The sequence below is a fragment of the Hetaerina americana genome, unplaced genomic scaffold (genome assembly GCF_022747635.1).
Source record: "Hetaerina americana unplaced genomic scaffold, ioHetAmer1.1.p SCAF_6, whole genome shotgun sequence".
NCBI classification, from domain to species: domain Eukaryota; kingdom Metazoa; phylum Arthropoda; class Insecta; order Odonata; family Calopterygidae; genus Hetaerina; species Hetaerina americana.
In genome coordinates this window covers 65,469,004-65,489,834 of record NW_027287205.1, presented here as the reverse complement: position 1 = coordinate 65,489,834, position 20,831 = coordinate 65,469,004, and the positions used below count along the sequence as shown (strand labels likewise).

Genomic DNA, 20,831 nt, shown 5'->3' with positions numbered 1-20,831 from the left:
TCCTAACATTCCAATATCCTATTCTAACTAAATTGGTCTTCTTCTTCTGCGTCTTCTGTCTTGCTGCTGTCGGTTTTCCTTTGCAAGGGTTTCGTGGGATGACAACCGCGGAAGCCTTGCCTCACCCGCTGCCGAGCACGACACACGGCCGATTGGGCCGAGCCCCGTAGTTGCCAGGACTCAAAATCTCTCTAGTGGCCATCATTTTTATCTTGGGAATGATAATCGAGGTGGTTTCCCGTTGCCTTCCTCAATAGTGTTTTTAACGTGACAACATCACTCAATGGCCGCCCCACTGGGGATAGACGCCTCACTGAGGAACAGACGCTGCGTGGACTACCTTTCATCTGGCTCCTAACCTTAGACTTATCGGGCAATGGTGGTCCTACCAGGAGCAATTAACATTGCTCCCACTAGCACAGTTCTAGGGGTCATCGGAACGCACAAGTCCTTCCACCACGTCAAGGTTGTGTGTGTATGGGAGGGTACAGGGTCATACGACAGTGAAATAAAAACAGCGCATTACCAATAAGAAAATATTTTTTGTTTTCCTGTCTTAGCGAGACTGGGCCAAGAATGCCAGCAGGAAAAAACAAACAGAGGGAGTGAGATAATAAAAAAGGGCGAGCACAACCAAGGACGGGTGTTGAACTCCGTGACGCAGGATAAGACTTGGACCATAAGCCAAACTGCCACCTCCGGAACTAACCAGTTAGGTACTTCGGCTTTGTTGCTTCAATTCGGAAACGCCGACCACGATTTCAACTGAATGTATGCCCACAGAGGTTTCGCTGAACGGCACTTCGGCAACATGAACATAAACCCGATAATGGGAAAAACGCGTAAATACCCGAAACCTATACCACTGTTCTAAATCGACGGAAAAACTCACAGAATTTATTTTCCATTATTTATAAGACCAGAAAAAGTCGAAACAAGTAAATGTATCATCGCGTATTTTGACACGATTTCTATTAAGTACTTGTTCATGAAATTCTCCGACTCATCTCCTATTAATTTCACAAACAGTTCGCATTTTGAAGTAATATCTCCTACCCGTAACAACCATTGAACACGCCATGCTTGAACTACGCAGTGAGTACACAATCTGATGGGAGGGTGTGGTGATTTCCCGTTTACTACGAGGCTTACTTACGGCTGAACCACTGTCAAATCTCCGCGCTTCGATATTGGATTGAGGTGGCACAGATGGTGTATTCTTTCTCGCCTCGTCCTTTGATCCTTGCTGGCAGAGGTCAAAGTACAATTTGGCCGGGGACGAAATCTTCGTCCGGAGATCTCCAAAAACAGTTCTTGCTTGCTCTTTCATCGAAGGCCAAGGTGGCATCCACTGAAAACACCCTTACAATAGCAGAATTGGTCCTGGAGGAAATGAGACCATACATCAAGGGGAAGCGAGAGATATAGGCTTAATCAGCATTTGAAGTGAGTAGAGAAAAGGTTGAGAAAACCTGGGGCAGGTTTTGGTAGTTTAATTTGAATAAAAGGCTTCACACGGAGTGGAATCTTAAATACCCTTCTACAAATAGGGCACTGACTTGTCTTGCATCCAAGAGGATAGGAAAATCACCACCAGTATTCAAACCTGGCCTAATGGCATGGTAAAGCAGGACAGTTAAATGTTAAACTAATTCAAGACCCCAAAAACATCCAAATGCTTGACTTAAAATTTACTTCAATCTTCAACTTGATTCTCAATTTTAGCTAGGGAATCATTGTAGTAATAAGTAGAAAAATACTAAATGTCTGCAATAATATTAACAACTAAAGTTTAAAAAATAGGGGGAAATGACAGCAAATAGAATGGAAAAAGAAAGCGGAATAATAATTATAATAATTGAGTAGTGATGGATGGGGATTTAAATCTCAAACTAAGGTTCAACTTAAGCATAAATATATCTACTCACATATATATCCAACAAAACCATTCCCAGGGGTTGTTTATGGGAATTTTACTTACACTTATAAATTATGGTAGACAATGAGGAAGAATGGGCTCCAAGCAAGGGGGGAGAAATAAGTGCATGCACTGAGGAAGGTCATCAGCATGTCATCTGCCATGGTTGGTGGATTCATTAAGGCCTCTTCTCCACCATGATTTCCTTTCCTATGCCCTTCTCTACATTTCCACATACCCATTACCCTATTTTCCACTTTGTCTGTCATTTTGACCCTCCTCCCTGACCTTTGCTTGCCTGGCCATTCCAACATTACTTCTAGTACCTTCTTGAAGAGGCTTTAAGTTCCTATGTAGCATGTATCCAAGCCAATTTCTTTTTCTGATTATTTTCAGCAATCTTCTCCCTCTCTCCTCAACACCTCATTCCTCACCAGGTCTGTCCATGTTATGTCCAGAATTCTTTTCCATACCGACATCTCAAATACGTCCATCCTTCCCCAGTCCCTTTTAAATTGAGTCCCTGTTTTACATCCATAAAACATTGCACTCCATACACAACATTCAACTAGTCTCTTTATCTGTCTAATATCCATTCTGCTATATAACACTTTTCTTTTCCTGCTGAATGCTTCCTTGACCAATGCCATCCTTATTTTAATTTCCTTTTTCTCCTCCAGCTTTTTGTTACCTCTGTACCCAAATATTTTTACCTCTCCACTTGTTCCAGCCTTTCTCCTTCATTACAATATTTATTTAATCTCCACCAACATTCACATATTTGGTCTTAATAACTTTCTGGTAAGATTTATATTTACATTTATTCATCAAGGTGCCATTTACAAACCTTTTTCTTTTTACATAAGTACAGTAACAAATTATCATAACTTATCCAATTAACAAACATTGCACTAGAGATTTCTTTCTCTTCAGCTTTAAGAGAAGCTTAAATACACTTGCAAAATGTTTTTCAGAAGACAACTATAGAAGTACTTCAAGACAATACAAAACCAAAGTAAAAAAAAGAATCCATGGAATGGCAAACCAAAACACGAATTGAATACATTTATGCAATGGAACGTATCGACTCATAAAAACTATGAAACATAAGAAATAATGGATTTTCATTACCAGGTTTAATGCAAAAATGCAGCTCCACAATGGTTTCTTGAGATACGTAATGGAAGACAATGGCATCTAATTGGCCTCCATACTTATTTTTTTATACTAATTAGTACCTGGGATAGGTACAGTATAAGATGTTAAGTGAACCAAATTTGACAGCTATAAGGTAGAATTATATTGAAATTTTTGATCTTTGGTACTGCTAGAATAATTGAATTAAAATTAAAAAAAACTTAATGACTAGAAAATCCATACAGCACTTCATTGAATAATGATATTTCTTGCTGAAAAAATTTTTCCCATCTCATTCATGACCCAAAAATTCAAGATATCAGAGCATGAGCACATCGATTTTTAAGTGAAATTAAGCAAACCACACAACTCTTAGAAATTAGAGGAAGGATTATTTCGTTCATGCGTACACCCACTCTATTGGCTATTGACATAGAATCATCCTTCACTTACAGTCTATCAAAATCTGCATTTTCCCATTCTTTTCATTTCTTATGCAGTATTCAACCAACATTACATAAAAAATGACAAATCGTCAAAGCATTATTTTGTTTTCACCCTGTTTCTTGTTGCTTATTTATACAATATTTGGAAAATTGAGGCCAGCATATGTGTGTGTGAGCAGGATATTGAATATGACATTAAAAAATTCCCAACAGGATGTTTTCCTTCTCAACAGCTGACGGTATAAACATGTATCTACATGTAGTTTTGAATACACACATTAAATATACATCTACTCAATACTTAGAAACACATGAATTCTGCCAAAGATATACTCACTTGTGTTTATCTCATTATTGAGTTTGGAAAGCTTGTATGGAATGAGTGGAAACATAAAGGTATCTTATAATCCCATCGTTGAACATCTTTTAGAAAACTGTTTCGTATAATACAATGAATAAAGCTGTCACTATATCCTACAACAGGGCAATGAAAGAAAAACAACACAGAATTCCTGAATGATTTTTTCAAAACAAAAGATGATTGCACACACACACACACATTGCTTCAGTTCATGTTTCATACTGTGAAAGGTACATGTTCACCGTCCTCACAATTTGGAATAAAAAAGGAACCATAAAACCACCAAGCAAAACATGCTTTTGGCTAGGCTCATTTAAATGCACAGTTCTACGAACTTCAGTGTTCACTTCTTTCTCTTTGTCTGAAACACTGCACCTAGGATTATGCACAAAGGTTCTTCTTTTCACTTACAAAAGGCACTTAGTTGTACATCATCTGCTCTAGCTATCAGTCAGTTATATGAGCCTTTAATCTCCACATCAGCAATGACAAAAATGTCAGTATTCTTTATGTCTATCCTGAGCACATGATGCATTAAAAATAAATAAAAACTTGAAACACATTGAAGATAACTTTTCATCAATGAAGAAAAAAAATAGTGACCTACTTGATTCTTTGTAAAAATGAATGCATAATATACATTCTTTTCGTTCAGTAAAACTCACCTGAAAAGTAAAAATAAATTCAAACAAACTTTTAAAAGCAAAAAAAATCATAGCACAGGACTTTCTGTAAGGAAATAAAAATAATCTTTGTGTTTAGCAGCAAAAAAAATACTGCTTCGTTTGACCTATTCCAAAAAAATATTTTCCTAACCTATTTCGATTTCTGATTCCAGAAACTTTCTCCGCAGTTGACTTTCCTTTTTTTACCACAGCTACTTAGAAGTTATGTTTTGAATAACTCCAAAGTTTTGCTGGGTAATCGGCAAAAAATTTTTAATTGTTACACATTACAAGTTTTTCAATAATAATAATGTTTCAATGCAGCGTCTTCTGATGAAAAGTCTCATGTGATCTGGTCTTCATGGAGAACAAAAGAATATTTTCATCCACTATCAATAGCATCACTTACTTTATAATTGGATGAAAATTCAGCACAATTAATCACAATCACGATTGCTTTCATTACTGTTTGCTTTGGTATACCTGTTAATTCATGTATGCATCGAAGTTTCACATATTTCAGTCTTTGTCAATTCCTATTATGAAACATTCTTCAGCCTTGCACTGCTCTCCTACCCTGTACATGATTAAATATGACCTCAAAACTGAGCATTTAGGTGGCTGCATCACTCTCACATGTCAGGGCTTTCAAATGTAACAGAAACACACATGTAATCTCAGGGAGAAACGACTCTGTTTCAAAGCCACTCTAGCTTTGACGATGGATTCTGCTGCCGGGATGAAAGGGGCCCAAGAAACCTTCACACGAGGTGGCCTTCCATGTCCGGTGATGGCCCACCCCCAACTACCACCGATGATGGGCTGAAGGTTGAGAGGGCTGGCAGCGGTGGGGGAGGTGGTGGAGGGGGAGATGAGGAAGCCGATGACGATGGAGGAGTGGGCCCGATTGGGGAGGGCCTCGGACCTGAACGTGGAAGGGTACCCTTGGCTGAATAACTCTGTCCAGTCCCCAGGTAGGGATAAGGAGCCATCATGGTGACATCAGGGGGTAATGAGCCATTCCCTACAACCACTAGCGGTGGGGCGAGAGAGGTGGGGGCTGAGGATGTGGTGGACATTGGGGGAGTAGGACCAAAACCAAGGGGTGCTGGCGGGTAAACTGTGGTGGTCATGTTGGCTGTGTAGTGACTATCTGGAGAGAGGCTGCCATAGTAAGCTTGCTGCTGATCAGACATTGGAGGAGGGATGACTCCACCTGGGAATAAAATTAAGTTTCCAATGAATCCTTTTATGACTAAAGTGAACACCATAAAAATTACAGACATGGTCTGCCTCTAATCAGTGCTGCAGTCATGAAACATAAAGCTGTGTTTATGGAGAAAATCACTGTTTCAGTGATAACTGCTCCACTTACATCAAATTCACATGAACTTGCTAATTTTAAGACCTCGTAATGCAATGACAAATATGTCCCTATTATTAATTTTTGCTGATTTGACTACTGTTTGTGTTCCAGAAACCATAAAAGCAAGGGCAGTCAGAAGTAGATGCCAAGTCAAAGACAAAAAAAAGTCCAGTATCCCAAATCACTGAATACTGAAGATCATGAACTAGTCAATAATAATAGTTAATTAATGATAATGAATGATAGTCAATTGCTTAGAGATTGACAAAGTCTGGACCAATCATAAACACGCTAATGCATTACAAGGGAGCACATAATTTATCCAAATAACATCCATCCATAATTATCCAAATAACAATGCATTTTTATATACATAAATTAGTAGTAGTAGTAAATTAATTCTCAGTTGCCACAACAACTGAGGTCATTTGCACCGTACTGGGTCCGCATTAAGAAAAAGGATGGAAATAAACGGTAGAATATGCTAATTTATTTTGAGACACTCAAGTGGATCATTATCCTACACCTAAATCCACATGAAAAATCATTATACAAGCCACAATAAGTCTCCTTCCTTTCAAACAAATTTACTTTGGATACAGATTGAGGGTTATCACCAAGGATAATGTATAAAATTCAAGATTTGTGTACTGCCTTGTATTGTTTACACATCATCACAGTGTGCTAAACAGTCAGAAGGGAATTGCAGGCCTTGCACCAAGGTTTGGCTTTCTCTTCCATGAAGAGATATGCCCCAGTGCACATATATATATATATATATATATATATATATATATATATATATATATATATATATATATATATATATATACACACACACACACATACGAGGGTCATCCGGAAAGTAGTACCCGTTCGTGAAATAAAAAGACAAAAGTAAATATTAACAAACATAAAAAATTTTATTTGAAAGAGGATACTTTAAACTACTTCTCAACATAATCTCCAAGCAAATTAAGGCATTTGTCATAACGTGTGACAAGTTTCTGTATTCCTGCTGCATAGTCCTTCGCCGCCAGCTCATTGAGATACGCGAGGGACCCATCTTGCACAAATTTTTGCATAATGCAGATGGTGTTTAACAATTTCATGAACAATTGTTCGAGAAACATTGGGAAAATGCTCACAGATGTCATCAATTGTGACGCGCCGATCGTTCCTCACGAATTCGTCAACTGAGCTCACCAGTTGGTCTGTAATGACAGACGGTCTCCCCGAACGCTCATCGTCGTGTGTGTTCCCCCTCCCCATGTTGAAGTTGTGACACCACCGCCGAACAGACGACTCGTCCATTACATTGTCTCCATACACCTCCTTTAATTGGCGATGAATATCACATGGGCGAACGTTTCTTGCATTGAGGAATTTAATCACTGCCCTCACTTCACAACTGGCGGCGTTCTCAATTTTTTTAAACATTGTAAACAATCACAGAAACAACACAGTCACGCAACTTGGCTCAGAGAAGGCAGACAAGCCACTGAAGCTATCTGACCTCGTCCAGCGGCTATTCGCGTCGTCAGCACTTCATGCGGCACGAACGGGTACTACTTTCCGGATAACCCTCGTATATATATATATCCTCATGCACATGGTTATTGATCTCTTTTCACTGGCATCTCCTGATCTTTTGATGAGATGAAAATTTTTTCAAGTTTTCATCTCATCAAAATAAGTCGTTTCTCCTGAGGAGACCGACTGGGAAAATTTTTCTTCCTTCTTCGAACTTCCAAGGCGACACTTAGAATTTTAAAGCCCAAAGGTTATAATTGTTCAGTGCATTCCATGTAGGACTATGGTCAGCAACCCATAATGCTCTTCAGCTTAATTCTTAGATCTTGTGTCAGTGCCTACTGGGAATGTAAATGCTACATATTTTGTGATTCTTTTGCGGCTATATCAGCCCTCTCATTTACTGATATTACAACCTTGAGCCATTATACTCTTCTTAACCTTCTTATTATGATAAAAAAAATTGTAGATCCAATATTGGACAAAAAAGATACATATCCAACTTTTATTAAACAAATAGGTGCAGAGTTGAAATAATGTTGAATTTTAAGTTTTAAGGAAATTTTAGGTGATAAAAAATCTCAATGTCAACAGGTGTCCAGGGAGTAAATTAACGTCAGGTTGGCCACCCCGCACACAAAATTGGTTTCAAAATTTTTCATAAAGAGTAGGACATTGATTTGAACTCACCCATTGCATGACCGTATGGGTTCCTTCGTAAGGTGTCCACGAAAGTATTACCAGCATTGATATCATCTTCATTTCTGTCCGATGAGGAGTGGTCCATACTGCCGGGAGTGCCATCCACAGGGCCTTGGCTATCCAGTGGGGTGTGTACCAAATAGGATGTCTTTGCTGGTTTCCGCCTAGACAGGGTCCCATCTCCAGGGATTTGCTGGGGTGGTGGTTGCTGCCTTCCATGAGCTGCGTGTAAATGGTGGTGGTGGTGATGGTGAGGGTGGGGGTGTGTGTGGTGGTGCATGGTGCCCGTTGGTGGGGCATGATAGGCATACTGTGAGGGTGGTTCAATCTGATCAATGAGGTACGTGCTGGCTGCTGGTTTGGTGGAATCCTCCTGCAAAATAATAGATGATTATAATCTGATGAACCTTAATAATTCATGTTAGGATCACATTTGACCAAGCTATTTTTAAGGGATGATGCGGAGTGACATTTATACCTTATGCCAAATGGATGCATTTTATTGCATATTATGGCATAGCCAGAATCTTAACCCAAGGGGAAGGGTCATAAGATCATAAAATACTCAAAGGTATCACTGTCATGGACACTGGTCATAATTATGCTAAAAATAGCCATTAGTGAAAAAACCTTTTTTTGCCTTGGTGGCCAGAGATTGACTAGCTCAACTAAGGTCAACAAGACAACACTAATTTGGTATCTGATCTCAATTCTAATTGAGAGATCGTTAGAAGGCAATACAAAAGAAAAACAGTCATCATCCTTATTTTTTAAATGGTTTCTCAAAACAATCCACATTTATGTATGGATAATGAAAATTTGGGTATGAAAGATTTAAACAGTAGACTCACAATGTAATCTTCATTGCTATCTCCACCATTTGAGTAACTCTCACTTTTCTCTGATATGGAGCTAAGTGTTTCTCCGGTCACAGTTTCATTGTAGCTGCTAGCATACATTTCAATCGTCGCAGACTTGCTACTTCCCTGCTCACTTGCAGCAGCTGTTGTGAATAAAAGTTTTACAATCAATAATAGCATCAGAAAATGAGTTGTAGGTTATAAACATGTATTCTCAAAACATAGTAATTGAAAAAAAAATGGGTAAAAATAATAATGATATGATTTGGTAAAGCAAATCAGGTACCCTGAGAGGAATTGGTATAATATGAGTTAAAATGCCGATAATTTTTATGAATGACTAAATAGTTCAATTTGGCATCAAGAGTATTTTTGTATAAAATTAATACTTGGCACCACAATGGATTAATTATAATTTTCTTTACTTTTCATTGAGATGTTGAATAATTTAAAACTCTTAACCAAAGAATAAATCAAACATATATTTATGCAAGTCTTTAGAAGGCTCATTTTAGATTTCAATTGATATAGTTACTTATAGCACTAAGCATACTGCGTCAACTAATCATATATAAAAATATTATTTCATTTATCATCAAAAAAATATATTCTTACTTGGCTTGACAAAAAAAATTATGAAGATGGCCTTTAGATGTTTCACTAGGCACTTCTTTTAAGATAACTTAGATTATAATTAAGTGAATATGAAAGTACCCTCTTCCATCCTTTTTGAGCGCTTCCGTCTGAAAAAACAGACAACTAGCGCCACAATGTTGAGGGCCAGCACAAGGGTTCCCGCTACAGAGCCAGAAATTATGATGATACGGTGAAGGTCAGCCTTTTGAAGAAGATCTCCTGCGATCAGCATTCTTTCGTGCTCACTATTGCCTGATTGAGCCAAAAAACCATTCCCACGCCACAATTCAGCACGATTTCAATGGGTTGGAAGTAGGTATTGATGGGATTTGGATGAAATAAAAATTCATTGTCGGTAGGATCCACATCCAGGGCGTGTGAGGTCAGGCCAGTGGTCCATCGTCACGGCACATAAAAATTGGGTGATGAAGGGGTAAAGGTAGTGTTTGGGTGGTTTGGGTTATGGGGAAAAGAAAAAAAAAGAACAAAACTCATGAGGTGGTGGCAGTACAGGAGGTGACATTGGGGACTTAAACCTTACCGGCCAGACGCCTCTTCTTCTGAGTGCGTCTCCGGACAAAGCATACAATGAGGACAACGTTGAGCACCAAAAGGGCAGCTCCCACCACCGTTACCACTACTATCACCAACTTGGGCAACTGGCCACTTGAACTGGTTGAGGCACCACCATTAGTCCCAGAAGAGGAGGAGGATGAAGAAGGGGACTTGGAGGAGGAGGACGTAGAGGGCGGGACGTGACCTTTGGGTTCAAACATCCCCAATGGATGGATGGGGTGAGTTAGTCAGAGGGAAAGGAGGTGAGCCGGAGGAGAAAAAGAAGAAAGAAAGCAGCCCCTTGTTAGTTTGTTAATTGGATAACAAAAACAGAGATGCAACATTTTTGAGCATGCATGCTATGCTATCACGCTTGAATGAGCATATTTCAATGACAAGTATAGAGAACACAAAAAAGAATCTCCAAAGGTGGCCACAAAAAGTATTAATCACTGTGAAACTAATTTGCATGAAAGTGTGTATTGAAGGATACAGAACATTCTGGCCATTATACTTAACTCCTGTTTCTAGGAAACCACATTAATTCTAAATTAACCAGGCTGGTTTTGAAACATCACCTCAATAAGCAAGAAAGAGATATTATAAAAAAAACTACAGTGGGACTCTAACACAAAAACCAGTGATGGAGGCTAAGGAAATAGTATTCCACCAATGTAAATGTTTTCATATTAGCGATATTTTCTACTAGAAGATGGAATATTTACTGTAATCCTGAGTTTGGCTGCTAAATTTTGAGTGTAACGCAATGAAAAGTTTCTCATTAAAATTTCTTAAAACAATACATGGAACCCTTTACATTGAATTAAAAAATAAGTGACTGCTTTATTTTACATTATTTCTTTTTTATTTTAATAAATTGGGTTGCTGATGAAATTTTTGACGCAGCTATGACATGCATTTTATTTAATGTTTAGGCTAATAAAGGTTCTTATAATTTCAATAAGAGTGCTTTCCATCATATGCTCCCTCATTTTTGTACATGTGTTTTCAAATTCACTTAAAGAGTTTATTTTCCACAATTGATTGGATTATTTTACCTCAATTGAATTGCTTAACAAAAATTCTAATTGAAAGATGTTAGTATAAAATTTCTGACCATCTAAAACAACAGGCCTCTGAAATACCAGGTATATGTTTTTCCTTATTTTTTCTACATTACATTTTGGAATTTGTGTAGTACAAATGGAATTAAATAACTATGAAATAGAACGCCAAAGATTAGAACAGAACATGTGGCTCAATATTTAGAACATGGACTTAAATTAATCAATGAAGTTAATAAATTTGGTTCAATTTGAAAAAGCCAATATAACAAGTAAAAAGAGAAACATCAGGAATAAAATACTTCACATGGCATGCGGAAACTATTACGGTGAATCAGTGTATATCAGAGAGAAGTGAATTAATGTTTTATCACAACTGGCTTAGGTTAACTAACAACAAATGATTTTTCTTTAAGGATCAAAGTGTAGAGCTGTTTTATTTCTGATTTTCCCAGAAAGGGGAAAAAATATTGCCAGAAGAATAAACAAATAATGAAAAATTAAAAAAGAAGTTTGTGTATTCTTTCATCTATAGAGAATCTCATGATTGATTAAAACTGTCAGTCAAACCATGACTTTTAATGAATTCTTTTCTTTCCAAGAGAAGAGATGAACAAAATTAGTAAAATTTATACGAAACTCTGTAGATAGTGATGAGATGGAGACCACAAGTTATTTGTAAGTGACTAGAACATTGAAGATGAAATTGTATTTTTCAAAAATAAATGTAGAGCAAAATTATTTTTTGAAGTTATCAACTGTTTACATATAGCATAGCAAGGCATTTACCAATCTGTTAGTATACACAATATTTGAAAGAAACGGTTGGACAGAGCCAATAGGACACTTTGTGTCTAGATGAAATGATACCATGAATATTTTCAAATTAGGTGTTGAAGGTGAGTTATAACAAAAAAGCCATTGAACAATTAATTCCATCTCTTTGCAAGATCAACTCAGATATTTTAGTGATACGAAAAAGAAATACAGAGATTTACATTATTTGAGATCAATCAAAATTTAAAATATTTCACTGATGAGCAAATTTTATAGAGCAATTACCTTCATCATTTTAGAATGGTGAATTTATCTCAGCACAAACATGAAATATCAGCATGCAAAAACATTTTAAGAACCACCTTTCCCAATTAACCGAAACCTTGTTATGTCTGAGAAAGAAATAACTCACTTGACGTCACCACACGAAGGGGAGGTCCAGAGTAGTCACTGCTACCAATACGATTTTTAGCCATAATGGAAAAGGCATATTCTGTAGCTGGTGCAAGCCCTGTCACTACAAATGCTGTAGCACTTGGAGGAGAAACATCCACATAGTAGTACGAACCACCACTCAAAAGTTCTTCATCTTCTACAGACTTTTTCTTTGAGCTGCGATCATCTGTGGTGGCCAAAGTTTCTCCTCCATTAGATTCCTCCATTTTTTCTGGGGCAGTTCTGAAATTTCAAGACGTAAAAATTTAAAAATATTGTAAGAACTCAAGTTACTGAGGACAAATCATGTTCTAAATGAAGCACTTCAGCTACTGATGATGATCAGTTAATTTTTTTCTCCATCAACTTACCCAGATCTCCTAGTAGAAGCCACCTTCTTATAGCGAATACGATACACAACATGAGCACCACCATCAAACCCAGGGGTCCATGCCAGCAAGACTGAATCGTGCGATGCATTCCTAAGTGAGAGGCTAATGGGTGGATCTGGGCGAGAGGCTGGAGAAAGGTTGACATTTGCAGTAATACTTCCAAATTCATTGCTGGCTCCACACTTGTAAGTTCCATAATCGCTCTGACGTACACCACGAACAATAAGAACAGACTCCCAGGTGCTTGGATCGATCTGAAAAAATAAACATGGATAAGACATTTAGTAGTTTGACTTTTGCATTGAAGTCATCAATATTTACTCTACACAATTCTTAAGATGAACTTTAAAAGATGCATAATATAAAACATAGACAATATTTGGGTTAATTTTTAAATATAATTGTACTTTAATGCTAGGAGCTTCATACTGTTATGCTCATAATTGAATTAACTGATGTTTATAATTAACAGTGATACAAGGGATAGTATCTGGCACAGCAGCTAAAGAACTCTGGTCGAATTATTACCCAATCACTTCCAAAGTCTTTCTGAATTTATTTTCAGATTTTTAGGGGGAAAAAAAATTAAGCGTAAAATTGATTTTAACATTCCAAAAAATACCTCTCCACTAAGTCCAAATTTAAATAAATCCCTGACTATCATTATTGGCACATTAATTTACATCCTTAGCATTTTACTTACTAAAAAATTCAGCTGATATTTTCCGTCAAAATATAGTCAGCCCTTTTTAAATACACACCCATGGTGACTTACTGAACGGTGATCTGGTTTCCTCAGGTTTGAATGAAATATTTTGGATGATCTTTATTATTTTTATTAACACCGTGATATTAATTTGGAGGTAATAAAACTAGAACACCCATCATTGTTAATTTAACAGAAATACTGCTCATTCAACATTAGTTAGGCCCTATGCATGGATAACATAAAAGATGCCATTACTTGACACATCATTCATTAGCTATTTATAAAATTTAGACCATGCTAACACAATCATGAATGCAATAGTTGACATAATTCTTATCAACAGATAGAAATAATTTTTCCGGCCCAAAATATTCAAAAGGTAAGATAAATTACCTCACGAAATTGTATCTTGTACTTTTCTGAGGAACCATCACCAGTAGTAGCTGGTGGAGATAGTGTGGATGAAGATCCCGAAGATACGGAAGAAGACGGTAAGATTGCTGCCCCATTGTAAGACCAAGAAAATGCAGGTTTAGGTGCACCTCGTGCTATGCACAGTAGCCTAGCAACACCACCTACACTGCTTGCTGCTTTCCATACTCCTGAAGTTTGATCCATTTCGGGAGCATCTGTAAAGCACACATGCAGACAACATTAACACAATTTGGACTGAGAAAAAATATTTTCGATGAGTGACAATTAAATGAAAAATAGACTGTGTGGGTAAGTGTTATTTCCAATACAATCAAATAGAAAAGGGTTTTGGGGGTCCTCGACATATGCCTTCCAGATCTACACCTGATATAATGTCAATACTTAAAAGCAGTTTTCAATTTATCAAATAAACAGGAATAGATTTTAATTAATTTTTTCCCAAAATACACATTAAATGAAATATACATTAAATTTGTCTTTCATAAAAATCAGCAAACAATCATTTTCCTAAATTTTCGAAACTAGGGCTCAAACTGTTCATTTACAAAGTTATGTAATCACAAGATCATATACACACAAGTGAAATCACTAGCCATTATAAGTACTGAGAATTATGTTACTTCCACAATTAAAAGGAATTTGTTTCTAGAACATGCAATAATTTACAGAAAGACCCCTTTTCAAGCAAAGGGACAGAGGAATATTTTTTGCCTTGACTCTGTGCAATTCAAATTCAAAAACTTACGTTTTACAATAAGAAAAGTAGACTTGGAAACAGCTGGTCCCTGTCCAACACCATTGCTAGCAACACAAACATAAGTGCCTGCATCTTTGGACTCAGCTGACTGAATTCTCAGAATACTAGTTCCATTGGAATAGAAGGTTGGAATGACACGCCCTTCTCCATCATGAGGTGAAACAGTTCCCCCAGGAGGGTTCAGTGCCCAAGAGACAGCTGGCCCACCCCCTGAGTTAGTGCTCCCTTCTCTCCTCCAATGCACGGAACCCTCAGGGAGTGGATTCCCATCCGCTGTGCAAGTTAAGGTTGCCTCCTCATCCTTGGACACCACAATTTGGCGAGGAAGATCTTGAATCATTGGTGGATCTAATTGAAATAAATATACCAGTATGTAAATATTTAGCTACACTCAAATACATTGAAAATGTTACAATATACTATTAATGAGGCTCAGTAAATAGAGCAGATTGTGGTGCACTCTACAACAGGCCAAGGCTAATTTTATGGATCACACAACAATAAAAATGCTTCATAATGGAAGCAGAAGGTATGATGTATATTAACTTTCCCTCATCGTATAGAAGTTCACATAAACTGTTCCCATTAAGCCAGAGAAAAATGGATGACGAAGCGAGAATATAGTAAATCATGGAGGAGAAGGATCAGTTTATAAATTGAAAATAGCAGCCCATCAGACAAATGGGAAACTTAAGGCATTTAGTATCCAAAGGTTGTTGGCTGTTATTGATACATATGATGATCTTAATTAGAAAATTACATCAACTTGTCTTTTTTTCACACCAATAATCAGAGAGTTAATACAAAAAGGCATGATACTTACTATAAGAACTATAATAAAATTGAAGACTTGGATGATTGATTTAATTTCATGATCAAGCAAGAAAAATACTTTAACAGGATTACTTACAATGGACATCCATTCTAATAGAAGTTGTGTCTGAGCCTTCACTGTTAACGGCCTCTACTGTGTATCTCCCAGCATCTTCACGCCGTGCATCAGTAACATTCAGAGTTGGCCCATCCCAAGTCACTCTCTGCCTTCCTACACCATCTCTTGAGCTCTGAAATGACCGTTAGCTCAAGTTATCAAAATTGATCATTCAAAATGCATTTCACTTACACTTCTAAGGATATCCAATGGGATTTATTGAATTCAATAGAATAACTGTAAAAAAAACTGTATTTTATTGTGTACGTATAGTAATAAATTTACCTTTGAAAGTAGCAATGTTAATTCACGAACTATCGAAGTATGAAAGATTTCCATTAAATTAAATTTGCAACCATTTCTTATATTAAGAATACCAGTAACAGAATGAAGGTCAACCTCCATAGTGAATTCATTAGCCATCAGGTAGGGAGTTCAAGACGTGTTGATTAATTATTAAATCTTTAGTGATGACAAAAAATTGAATATGGTGCCTATCACACCTTTTCAAGGCTAAGCGACTCTCTTTTGAAAACAAACAAAATAATTAAGTGATAATAAAAAAATAAGTTTTATTGGTTTCAAGATGATATGGAAATACATACATACAGTATGACTCATTAAAAATATTTAATATGCCCGATGACTGAAGCTCATACTTAAATAATGAACAATAATGATAATAATAATTAGTCATACCAATCAATTAGCAAGAAAAGTAATTCTGAATATTTGAACAAATTAAATGAAAAACAGTATTATTTACCTTGGGGCAACAAATATGAAGTTGCATTAAATTGGTATCCTTATTTCAAGAGATATAAAAGTATTAAGTAATGTGAATACAAAACAACAGCATCCCCATTTTAGACTTTTGGTTCATTCACTATAAAATTCATTTATATCTCTGACATGAGAAGGATTTCATAATATCTACCTTGAGAGGAGCACCATCCTTGGTCCATGTATATGTGATATCTGGGGGATTGCCCTCGGCCAGTAAAGTTACATTTGTTGATTCACCCTCTGCAACAACTATCACAGATCGATCACCTTCTGCAGGCTCGAGAAATTTTGGTTTATCTGAAATGTTCACAATTTACATGACAATATTAAATTCAATTTCAATTAAAAACTTCATTTAACATTCACATGGTATACCATTATAAAAGTGACTTATAAGAGAGCAAGTGAGTTATTCCATTTAAAGCATTTTAATTAATTGTATTGTATTCATTTTTAAACTATAGCTTGGCTAAGAATGATACATGATTCAAGTGCATTGTATAGATATTAACCCTGAAAACACTGCTTGTGGTTAGCATCTAGTTGCTGGAAAAGCTTGAAGGGAATGTAGAACTTACATTAACTAGAAAAACATTTGAAATACAAAATGCTTCCACACTGATTTCAATCAACTGAGAAGAAAACTTATCTGGGACAGGAAACATGTGGAGGGTTTACAAAGATAGGACAAAATATGCTAATTAAGGTAATGACATTATTTAGAAATAAGAAGGCTAAGATAAACATTCAAGTTGGGGGACATAAACTAGAACACATGGAACAGTGCAGCAATTTCGGAAATGTTTTGGATGAGGGTGAGCAGAGTAGTATGGATGTTATGTGAGATGTTAAAAGAAGACTTGTTTTAAGTAAAGAAGCAATTACAAAAGGCAGGAGTTTAGTCAGGAGCCATAAGTAAAGATTTTAAGGAAAGACTATCTTGGTTTCTAGAATATTGAATACTTTTGCCTATAGCTTGAAAACTTAGTTTTTGAAGCAGGGTGATAGAGTAGCACAGATTGGGAGATTTTCAGATGTGGAGATGAGAAAAATGGACCAAATAATTAGGATGGAAATGAAAACAAATGATGGAGTTGAAGGAGATAATGAAGGGTGATGGGATGCTTAAAATGGTAATAGATGTAAAAATATTGGGAATGGCAGGTGGAGGGTATGCAGAACTAAAGGCTCATGAGTGGTGTGTAGTGCCAACATTCATCAACAACTACCCTAAGCATACAGACAACTGCTAATAATAATACTAATTTTGATAATAAATTCTAACTTAGGCATGTGACATTTCCATAATTCGAGTGATTTCTGAAAATCAATGACAACATACTAGCAAGGTAAGCATTGAATACTTTAATTCCTTCAGTTCAAAGAAATGCAGGTTGCAGTGCAATAAAATAATAAAAACACAAAGCTCTGCATACAAAATTCACTTACACAGAATTTGGAGAATGATGGTGTCGTGAACACTCTTATCCAGAGCTTCGTTACTTGCTTGACAGGCGAAACTGGCTCCAGCAAGTGCAGAGCCAGCTTCTCCTAAATAAAGGACAGACTTTGAAACGTGTCCCCCATCAAGACCGGAACTGATGATCGTGGTTCCATTTCCTGGAGTGCTCCCATCTGATTCAATGCTTCCACCCTGGAGATCTTGAGGGATTGGTATTCCATCTCGCCACCATGTAAGACGCGCAGGTGGGTTACTGGAACTGGACTCACAGTTTAGGCGAGCATCTTGGCCAGTGCGAAGTCGGATGGGTTCAGTGCGTATTTTGACATTCTCAGGCGGAACTAATTGATTAGAAAAATAGAATGCATTGGCAGAGACTAAAAAGGGTAGAGTATGTCTTCTCAACCATCTAAACACTAATCCACTACATCAAATAATCTGTGGTAACCCCATGGGGAGATTGGGGAAGTCGCAGAATTACATTTTGGCTGAGGAAAACAAATAAAAAAGAAGTTTTGAAATATATATTATATCACTATAAATCATATCATTATTACTATAACCATAAATCATACAATACATATTAATTAAAAGCAACTATAAGTTACCATTTTTTAATTCCAATGTCTGAAACACTTTTCAGAATCAACCTTTACCAAGGAAATGTTCATTAATTTGGTCATTCAATAAATTAAATCCTTTTTTTTGGAATGACATACCTACAAACCACTCGAGTTTGCTTCTATATTACATTCCTTCCTTTCTAAAGGCTACTTCAATATTTTCATCAAAAAATACTCAAGAGACATGCAGACAACTTTTTTTTACTATTGTAGAGCTTAAAAGTACGGTATTGGCCATATTTTGCTCATGGCAATTATGGAATTTTAAATGAAATTAAGAGTACAGCAGTGTGTACTGTCAGGGCCCTCCAAAAAACCTAGCCTCACCCACCAGACAAATAATTAGTAGATTTCCCAAAATAATAAGTTATAGAAGACATAATTAATTTGGATAGAAAAAATAACTTACAATGAACGGTCAGTTTTATCGATTCTGCCAGGGGAACTTCAGTTGCCGAGTTGCTAGCCTCACAGCGATAAACGGCATTGTTGTCAGAAGCGTTTGTCATAATTGTCACTTCAGCTGACACAGACGTATCAGTGACACGTGTAACAGAGAGGACCTAAGAATGAAAAATGTTGTTTGTCAATCATAACAATAAAAAATAAATATATTAAAGTGCACAAAAACAATTGCTTCTTATTTTCTAGAAAGAAGCCCAAGAAAAACATACCTTTTTTCCATTTTTAAACCATGAAAGGGTGGCATGTGGATTTCCTCCAGAGGAAACACATGAAATCCTCTGAACTGTACCAGCTTCAATGGGTACTCCTTCAGTGTATCCATGAATCATAGGTTGGCTCGGTGGGTCTAAATAGTGTCAAAAAAGCACCTTATGAATGAAAGTGGTTCAAGGCTGCATGCGAATTTAAGAAAATTCCAGCAATATAATAGTAGCTTATGAAAAATTATTGCACAGGCACATGACTTGTTAAAAAGTACAGATATACCTGTATATGTTTACAACATGCATTGAAGGCTCAAATTAAAATTTATTTTGGATGCTAATTGAGAATTACTTACATAGTATATTGATGGTGTGAGTTCCAACAACCACTTCTGTAAGCTGCATGTTGAGACCATGGCAGATGACTACGAGTGATCGCCTATGTGAACCAGATACATTGGCAGTGATATTGGAGACTGTGATCCAACCCCCATTCGATTCACTCTCACTCGCCCTCCCTAGCCTGCTACCAACTGAATCATCATCTTCCTCTGTGTCATTGTTATCTTTCCTCGAGTCCTTGCCCTCTCTCCTCGTGCTCCTCCCTGAAATTTTAATTTTCTTTTAGCAAAAATTCACAAACAAATGACATCGGGCATTCCAACATTCAACCCTTATCAAAACCAACTACTCTATGACTGCATTTATTTTAGAGCTCACAAAAAAAACCCATGAGGAGGAGATAAAAAAAAATGAAGCAGCTACTACAAAGACTGATAGAGTAGCACTCTATTTACCTGGATAAAAATTGAAAGCAGCAGCATCTGGGCTATTTGCTGGGATTGTTCTGGAGGTAAAATTTTTAAGCTGTCTACCACCAACTGTCCACTTGACATCAGCAGCAGGATTACTTGCACCAGTAATACAAGTTAGTGGTACTGACTCTCCAACCCTTGCTTCAGTTGGACCAGTTATCGTCACATGGGTAGGTGCAACTGTAATGGTAAAAGATGCAACAATAATGTAAAAAGCCAGCTTGTAGTGATAATGGGAGCAATTCAACTATTTACACTAAAACTCATCGCCACATCATAAATGATGAAAAGACTGATAGAAAAACATGAATTTAAAAATGAAATGAACCTTATTTCATTTCACTAAAAATTTGCATGCAAAGACAGTCAGAAATAAGTCAATACAATTATATTCTAGCACACGTTAATGATAATGTATATTTTTCAACATACACAGCACAGAGAGTTTAACTTCAGCAGTCATTTTTGGCTTTGGTCCACTGGGCAGATTATGGACCATTGTGTTGGAGGCCTCACATCGCAGGACAGCACCATCATCAGAATCTTGCGCTTCAAGGGTAAGCGCATTCTCTGAGATGCGCGGTCCACCGCGTCCTATCGTTCTATACGTGGAGCGCAGGATTTCTTTCCCTCTCCACCAAACAAGCTGGGCAGGAGGATTGCCACCTCTTGAACGGCAAACAAGTTCCACAGATTGGCCTCGACGGAAATTTTCACCTGATGTATAACCCTCAATGTATGGGGGTCCAGGAGGATCTAAGCGGGCAATAAGAACAAAGCATCATTGTAATGTCACAT

The 20,831-nt window shown here is 37.0% G+C and overlaps 1 protein-coding gene across 2 annotated transcripts in view; it reads right to left on the bottom strand.

Moving 5' to 3' along the window:
• Positions 1-2,756: 2,756 nt before the first annotated feature.
• Positions 2,757-20,831, bottom strand: part of LOC139695157 (nephrin-like) — a 482,338-nt gene continuing 464,263 nt past the window's right edge. Inside the window, exons 5-20 of one of the 2 annotated variants that reach the window (XM_071593811.1) lie at positions 20,466-20,789; positions 20,016-20,213; positions 19,575-19,823; positions 19,225-19,361; positions 18,960-19,113; positions 17,915-18,268; positions 16,617-16,762; positions 15,659-15,812; positions 14,737-15,096; positions 13,950-14,185; positions 12,827-13,101; positions 12,433-12,698; positions 10,166-10,384; positions 8,980-9,131; positions 8,117-8,501; positions 2,757-5,743 (exon numbers count right to left, since the gene is read on the bottom strand). In XM_071593811.1, coding sequence (XP_071449912.1) covers positions 5,289-5,743; positions 8,117-8,501; positions 8,980-9,131; positions 10,166-10,384; positions 12,433-12,698; positions 12,827-13,101; positions 13,950-14,185; positions 14,737-15,096; positions 15,659-15,812; positions 16,617-16,762; positions 17,915-18,268; positions 18,960-19,113; positions 19,225-19,361; positions 19,575-19,823; positions 20,016-20,213; positions 20,466-20,789 — 4,064 coding nt within the window. In that variant the 3' untranslated portion in view covers positions 2,757-5,288. Of the gene's footprint in view, positions 5,744-8,116; positions 8,502-8,979; positions 9,132-9,702; positions 9,877-10,165; positions 10,385-12,432; positions 12,699-12,826; positions 13,102-13,949; positions 14,186-14,736; positions 15,097-15,658; positions 15,813-16,616; positions 16,763-17,914; positions 18,269-18,959; positions 19,114-19,224; positions 19,362-19,574; positions 19,824-20,015; positions 20,214-20,465; positions 20,790-20,831 lie in introns of both variants that reach the window. The other variant, XM_071593810.1, reaches the window with a different exon arrangement.